Genomic DNA, 8503 nt, shown 5'->3' on the forward strand with positions numbered 1-8503 from the left:
CTGTCACACTCCAGACAGGTGCAGTAAAACTGTGATTGGTCTTACAGCTGGATGGGTAAAGATGAGAAGCTTGCATCATTTGACAAAACTTTTAGACTGGTTCATCGGGAGATGGCAGACAGAAAGAATCATCATCCATCATTTTCATCACCATTTCATCAGCATCACCAAGAGAATGTAAACTGTGTTTCTGTGTCAAAATATCCACTATATTCCCATTAATATAATTAAGGCAAATAAAATTTTTGCAAGATATGAATCAAAGAGACAGATTCTTCCAGTTTGTGTGCAAATGTTTCTCTTTGTTTACTCACAAGTCCATCACCTTGAATAAAACAGGATATACATAAATAATCCCTGAGGGGCCACTGAGGCCACTGTACAGGCATGTGTACTGTATTTGTCATCATGCTCATGTTGCACATTGAATTTTGTCTTCATGCACGCTGTTCATAAAATTAAATGAACCCTCGGATGGATGGATTTCACAGAGTACTGTATGTTTTCAAATGCAGTGCAATGTTTACAGTTTACAAAGGATTTAATAAAAGACAATGGAAACACAACATGCATTTTACAAAGTTATTGCAACCCCCATAGCATTCACAAAACCACACACACCTCACAACTACTACTTAATACATCTGTAACATTGGTTGACAGCATTTGGATTTATCACTTCGGGCTGAGGGCAGACTAAAAGACAGGTTGAAAGTTGTTTTTTAAAATCCTGTTATAAAGGTCTGTAGCATTTATTCACATAAAATATATTCTCTTTTCAATGGTACAGATCAGTGCATCTGTATTCAATAAAACAAACAAAACAAAATGTAAACAGTGTTTGCTTAATACATTTTCTAAAGTAAACACAAAAAAAGACCAAGGATACAAATATAAACATCCCCGGTAAAATGTGACCCTTGTAGGCGATGTGTTATGCTAACACAGTTCTCCTACTTGTTCTTGTGTATGAGATGTCCCACTCTTTGAATGAATTTCTCCAGCTTATTTTCATTGTGCCCTCGCGCGGCCCGGGTGAGGTTGTGTTCAATAGCTGCCTCACCTTTAGGAAGGGTTTTAGCTTTCTCCTGAGTGTGTGTGGTTTGAAAACTGTGTGCAGAACGCAGAGCAGGTTTCTTTTCCAGTGAGCAGAAAGGCTCAAATCTGCTGTACAGGCGAGTCTCACCACCTCGATCTTTGCTCCTGCTTCCTGTGTCAAGACCGGTCTTCACGCTTTTGTGAAGTATGCTGGGTTTCATCTGCATGGTAATTTTGGGGGGCGAGCTCTGCTGCAGATATTGCTGCTCGTCACTTCTGAATCGAGGTTTGGAAGATTTCAGATGGTCCTCCTCTAGCTGGGTCCTCTGGTGCTCGGAGGAGGACCTGGCAGAGTTTGTTGTACTTTGGTGAACTCGTCCATCTGAGATGCCCTCCTCATCCTCAGCTGTTAAGGTGTCTGTACTGCCACCTGACTGCAGACTTGGTGTGCCCATAGTTCTGATTGAATCCTCTTTTTTATCTGGTATGTTCAAAAAGGATTTTATCTTCTTGGAACTCTTATGTAGAAAATGCTGGGAGCCCATGCTCTTGGATTTAGTTGTCAAATCCAGAGCTGCTGCAGAAACAGTCCTGGATGGCGGCTCCTGCCAATCAGTAGAAGTAGGGCTCCTTGAGGCTGCGATACTCTTGACATCATAATGAGAGATAGATCTCTGATCTTCATTCAAATTTGAGCCAAATCCTCCATTTTGTGCATTGATCCCTGGTGAGCTTCTATTTACTTGCATCTTTGCAAAAGCTCCATACATGTGACCTGAGGATTCCTGTGTGTACTCAGTGTTTGATCTTGGATCTGCCACGCTATGCCTTTTGTGCCAACTGTCTGTCAGGTTGTCAGGGTTTGCGATAATGTGTCCACCTTTAGCTCTTCCTAGGCTAGCGTACACAGAGTGGTAAGAGTTTCTGCCTGGACCATAGCTTGTGTTATTCCAACTGTCATCCAAAATCTGCATACTTTGCCTCTTTAACATGAACTCTTCATTATTCATTCTGTTATCAGCTGCTGCTGCTGTCGGATTCCACTGCATGGATGAGTAGTGCAAACGAGTGTTTGGTGTTGCTGAGGAATTAACAGAGTGGTGTATCGGCCTATTTGGCTCCGTGTGCTCTGGTATGGTGGACCTGAAAACAAGGGAAGACCTCATTCTTCCTTGCATGAAGGAGCTAGCTTTGTCCAGAGGTTCAAACTGGTCTAAATAGTCACAAGAGTCTCCGAATGGGACGTCAGGGTTATTGAGGTAAGACTCAATCCTCAATGTGCGCATGAATGCCTTGGATGTATTTTCCAGTGTTGGCATGTTCTGCTGCATGGACTGAACCTGTTTGTCGTTGTCATTGTAAGACTGACGCATGTTTTGTCCTCTGTGTATCTGTGGCACTTGTAAATAATTGTCCACAGGGTAGTTATTTGTCCCATTACCTGTTTGTCTAGAGATATTCCAGTTGCTCGCTCTGGGCCTGATATTCTGTGGCATACATTCATCTTGTCTCTCTCCAGCATAGCTGTGCCTTTTCAAGAAGTTCATCGTCTCTGTGGACTGAAGTTGGGGCATCTGGTTGTGAGCGCTGATCCCATTTTCAATCAAAGGCCCATGCATGTTAGGTTCCTTTTCAAAGAGCCTCTCTTCGAGGTCTCTTGTGCCTAGTTGTCTCTCAAAGGTCTTCCTATAGACTGTGTCCAGTGTATGCCTCAACTGGTCCCGCCGCTCAATTTTCTGGGCAGAATGAGAATTTGGCAAAATCTGTCCATTGTGTTGCAACAAACCCTCGGGGGGGCAAAGTTCAGCTGGCACACTTGACCGGGCGTATAGTGTTCGAAACTCCTCATCGTAGGACTTCACCAGATGGCCTGTGATGACCTGCACCATGCTCAGATTGATCTTCTCAAATGACCAAGTGAAGCTGTAAACAAACCCCAAAACATTAGTATGTATAGGTTGAATGTTGAAAAAACTGACAACTGATAACAATAGTTTTTCCTTATGTACTGGGGTTAAATTGAACTTGTTATCCATTTCGGACAAAAAACTAACACCACAAAGCAACAACAAAATAATTATTTCAATCTAAGGGCGATTTTTTTGTAAAGAGCTGTTTTGTTTGTACTAAAATTATTGTTTTCTTTCCTGTTGCCACATTTTCTAGAAGCATGTCTTTTTTTGTCATTGATAAATGGGTTAAAATGTAGTCCCAAACTGCCACAAACGAATCAGTAAGAAATGATTACAGCAATTTTGTAGAAAGTGACAGTAAATGTAGTGATGTGCTTTATGAATGCATTTAGTTCACACCTCAGTCGTCTCAACCACAGCTCCTCTTGTACTGCAGTTCTATTTACCTGTATGAGCCATAAATGGCTGTGTGGCAGTCGACTAAAAGAAACTTCTGCTCCATTGCCCCATGAAATTTAGCACCCGATCGACACAGGTAATCCTGACCTTTCACAGTGCGCACCCTCATATTCTGTGATCGGAGCAGTGAAAGGAAAATGTCAGAAAATATGTATCACTGTTACATTTCAGCAGAAGCTAATATATGTCAATCATCAAGTAAACATCTATGAATAAGAGATGTGTGGTGCAGATAAACATCATTCTGAATATTTGAAATACTGTACTTGATGTTGTGTTGTTGCTACCATGTACGCACAATATGCACTGAAAGGAATGGGAATTAAAAGGGTGTGTTTGCATCTTTAGCATGTGCCCAAATAATTAAAAGTGACTCCACCCAAAAAACCAGAGAAACCAGAATTTGAAATAAGACACTCTGGTACAGTGTATTGAAAATGACTAATAGTCATATGAATCCATCATCAACCACTTATCCTGTGTACAGGGTCGCTGGGGGCTGGAGCCACTCCCAGCTGACATCGGGCAAAGGCGGGGTACACCCTGGACAGGTTGCCAGTCCATCACAGGGCTGCACAGACAAACAACCACTCATGCCTAATGGCAAGTTTAGAGACCAATTAACCTAACCTAAGTCTTTGGACAGCAGGAGGAGCACAGGGAGAACATGCAAACTACACACAGAAAGGCAGGGGCAACCAGGGTTTGAACCCACGACCTTCTGGCTGTGAGGCAACAGAGCTAACCACCACCCTCATTTGAGTGTATGTAGGCCTTATTGTAGGGTCAAAACTCAAAATTCTGTGTGCCATTCGCAAATGTTCAAATCTTCTGATGCTAGGGGATTCATTAAAAACCAACGACAACCACAGACACAAATAATTTAGTTATAACATTTAACTAAATATTAGTTTAGAAAATGTGTAACTGTCATGTATGTTAGAATCAATAAAAAAAATTAGAAAATCTAATGGATGTTTTAAATCATATACTTACTCTGAGTTGTTGAATTTTTACATCCTGATTTTCAGCCATTGTGAGGAAGCTTTTCAAATGGAAATTATCCAACAGCACGTAGACCGCGACTCCTCGTATGGATGCATCAACAATTTCTTTGAATATGTCGACATCAGTGAACATGTCCATCACAATGGCAATGACCTGCGAGGACAAAGTGATCAAATCCTTATAAGTTCAGTGGTTATAGTGCATTTTACCAGTGCCAGTTTACACTTTTTCACACAGCATTTATGAAAATGAATGGTAAATGTGAGTCTGACAGATAAAACCAGACAGATAAATATCTCCAACATTCCTATTTAAAAAACAACAACAACAAAAACAGGACACAGACTAAGCATATGCAGTGAAAGTTGCCAATATGATTTTACTTTTAGTTTTACTTTAGGCTCAGTGATACTGCACGGAATTAAGTGCATCACTGTAATGGGCAGTGCTGAATGTTACGAGCAGCAACATTATACTGTGTTCCAGTAGCATATGATGAGCTCTCGTCTGACTATATTGCACGCTGTTTGCATTTTGTTTTCTGTGAAAATATGTCTTTTCTTCAGAACTAACAGTGTCATCCATGTTTGCCACGTCCAACAAATGCTTACATGTAAATAAATATTATCGAAAAATTGCTCTTTTGACAGACATGAAACATTCCAGCTGTCACGTCCCAAGACACATTTATCTGCATTAAACTTTAATTAATTAACTTTACACTGCACTGGTTGGAATTATGAGGAAGAGAGAAAGAATTTCATCACCTGTAAAAAAAGAGACCAGACCTTACTCTTTCTCTCGTCTTTTGCCACGTTTGTTGGCTTAATTGGAGCCAGTACAGCATTCACAAGGTTTTAACGTAGACCAGCAGGACACTAACTGTCTGCTAACTGCAATTTTGAGCTACAAAACTAGTTTATGATTCATTATGACACAATATGAGAACCAACTGAGGCATTGGGCAAAGGACATGACTCAATAATGTAGTGCTAGTACATGTATATGGTTCCCACACAGCCTTCTCATGAGGGTAAGTTGCAAAACCAGATTTTGACCCCGACAACCTCAGCAGACACTCCTTACCACTGGCAATTGAGTGCAACAAGGTCTGAGGAACTGCCTTGAGGGGGAATGGTGCTTATGACATATATCAGAGGAGCACAGTCCTCAAACTGAACACACCAGAGTACATCTCAGCCGATTTGTTGCTCTGAGACAAAGCTTTATCTGTCTGAACACCGGCACACTGTCACAAGCAGTTTTGATTACCTGTCTAGCTTGCTGAATTTGCTTTCGGATCACCTCTTTGATGGTGGGGTTGTTTAGTCTCGGTGGATGAAAGAGCAGATCTATATTTGTCTGTAGTTTTTCATGCATGATCTCCGGCCACCCCAATTCCAAATCTGGTGTGTCCACATCTGAGTGGATGGGCCAATACGTCCCTGAGGATGATTGATTGTCCTGTGGACAGTCAGGTCCATTGATTTCCTCTGCATTGTTTTGATGTGGGAGCTTTTCTGCGTTCTCAGTGATGAAGACAAGCTCTTCCTCTGAGAGGAAGTTCCCGATACGTTCTCCCTTGAGGAACTCCAGGTAACTGTCTCTGCCACCAGTCACCAGGTGATCAACTGCCAAGCGATATGACTCCTTATAGTGGGGTTGGATGTAATCCTCTGATTTAAACTCCCCCCTCAAAGAAGACAGCAGGGAAAACTCCGGAGACTCCATCAATACAGACTGTTTCAGTAGGACCTGTCATAGATAATGGAAATCAATGACATGGTGTAAGAGGATCAGAGAACAAACATTAGAACAGGGTGGAAAATGCTCTAAGACTGTCTCTTGATAAGCGCCATGATGCAACACATAGTCTAATGTAGAACACGGAAAGCTCATATATTTAGACTCTGTGTAACATAGATTACAATACGCAAATATATAAAGATAAAATGCCAACAGCTGCAATAATCATTAAAGTACTGGTTTTCATGGTATGTATTAACTAAATTTGTCTTACACGTTGTTAGACTTTGGAACAAGCTGAACACATTCCTGAGAAACAAAACAGGAACTTAGTGCTGATTAATAAATAGCCAACTAGCCGCAAACTTGAGAACATGACAAAATATTGACCACATTCTTAATGTATTGGTTGGTTACCTCTTAAATTGGCTGATAAATTGCACAAAATCAAAATAAAACAGTTGATTCATGAACTACTTGTTAATAAGCAGTTAGCTGATTAGTTGTTTACTTGTTCCTTTTAGCCGTAGCAGTGAAGAGGCCTATATTTTACTGTATGTTACCAAAGACACAGCAAAGCATACACTTTATTTCCATCTATAAGACTTTCTCTAACAGCATTTAAAGTACGTATATATATATATATATATATGCAAATGTACCAACAAGCCACTCATAAAAACTGACTCATCAGTATCAGATGCTGAACCCGTTTACAGTCAGGACTTACAGTAATGGGTGATTAGCAGTACATTGCCAGATGGAAAATATTATAACTGCAGCTGTAGTGCACTTCCAAGCTAAGGTGGGGTAAAATAAAACCATTAAAAGTAAATGTTTGTGAAGGAGGAAACAGGCTCATGTTTCAGTCCAGTGTTTTCAGTCATTGCATTATTGTGTGATAAAGTTCAATTTTAGTAATATTGTGACACAGTGACACCACTGACGTTTCCACAACAACAGTGTGACATTTTACAAGCCAGCCGTTTCACCTTTCACAAGCTTTTAAAATGAATTTTTCCAAGTAATCTTCCACATTCTGCAAACCCATGCAAACATGCACTTACAAGAAGTATTTATGTTCTGAACTATAATTCATAGACCAAGTAAAACAATTTTTTTTTACCAGACTTCCAAGCACATCACAACCTTGTACAAACAGCATCTCTATTTACACTTTTTATCACAAATCTCCCGCTGTTCGGAGAATTTAAAACTTAGGCATTTTATAATCTTACAGAGCCACTGCTTCTTGTTGAACTCTTCTTAGAAGTTTCAAAAACACAGTGAGCTAGTCACAACAACATTTTCTTATGCTCAACAACAGTAACTTACATTTAGATTGTGAACTTTGTAAAAATCCTCACGATTGCTCCCAGAATATCCCTCTTGGAATTATGTATGTTCAGCTTCTGTTCAATATTGTATGTATCTGGAGAAGCTAGTTTTTCCCAGCTGGAAGAAACAAAGACAAGGAGGCGTCTCAACACGATAAGCAGTCTGCAGGCGGAGGGTGTGGATTCTAGTTTTAACATGCAAAATGTCTGGTTTGAAACTTGCTCACGGGCAGCCATAAACCTGTTTGAGACACTTAGCCACTCCCCTCTTTGCTTCAGGGACAAAGTTCACTCTGACGAAAAGCAAGATAATGACGGACACAAAGAGGCTTTGATGAACACTTCAGGGTTAGTTGCACTGGACCTCATCAAAGTGTTCTGTCCAGTGAAAAATACACAAACTGAGAGAATAATTCATGGTTTTAGTTCATTGTTTACTTGCTTTGTATTCCTTGAAATGTATCGGGGGGCCAGGGGACCAAAGTGGTTTATAAGTTCAAGTGACAAATTTGTGATTCATGCAGAAATTTCTCAAGAGAGGATACCCATGAACTCAAATTAACCTAAATAAACCAGAGGTCAGTAGCCACTGTCATTTTTCCTCAGTTGTGGCTGAAACTACAAGGATGGAGCAGTCCAAACTGTGGTGGCAACACAGCTGTTGTATCTGTATGGAGCAAACAAGTCCTTCTGATTTCCATGTAAATGCAGGAAAGACCCTGACATTTGACATGAAGCAATGTTGGAGATATTGATTGTAGGTAGTTTTCTTCCATTTACCTATCCTTAAGTGAAAGTTGCTCTGTAACTCTTGTTTAAAGAAAGGTGTAAATGAATAAAACACATGTATTCATATTGGTTACATTTATCATTCTTCACCCCGTCTGGTGAAGTTCTCACCAAGTCTCTTGAGAAAATTGCTCATTATGTAACATCTGTATTCTTATGGGGAAAGCTGCAATCACCCAAGTCATTTCACCGGAACTAAACAAACATTCCCTT

General features: G+C 40.4%; 1 protein-coding gene across 1 annotated transcript; it reads right to left on the bottom strand.

Annotated features, from left to right (window-relative positions):
- Positions 1-281: 281 nt before the first annotated feature.
- Positions 282-7677, bottom strand: fam83b (family with sequence similarity 83 member B). Its single transcript, XM_038737963.1, has 5 exons — positions 7500-7677; positions 5691-6173; positions 4407-4571; positions 3398-3522; positions 282-2961 (listed from the first exon to the last, which is right to left on the bottom strand). The coding sequence occupies exons 2-5, from the start codon at positions 6147-6149 to the stop codon at positions 954-956; spliced, it is 2757 nt and encodes a 918-aa protein (XP_038593891.1). The 5' UTR covers positions 6150-6173; positions 7500-7677; the 3' UTR covers positions 282-953.
- Between the last annotated feature and the right edge of the window lie 826 nt (positions 7678-8503).

The sequence above is a fragment of the Micropterus salmoides genome, unplaced genomic scaffold, assembly GCF_014851395.1.
Source record: "Micropterus salmoides isolate LMB-PRFRI ecotype aquatic unplaced genomic scaffold, ASM1485139v1 Ms_hic_scaffold_22, whole genome shotgun sequence".
Classification (NCBI taxonomy): Eukaryota; Metazoa; Chordata; class Actinopteri; order Centrarchiformes; family Centrarchidae; genus Micropterus; species Micropterus salmoides.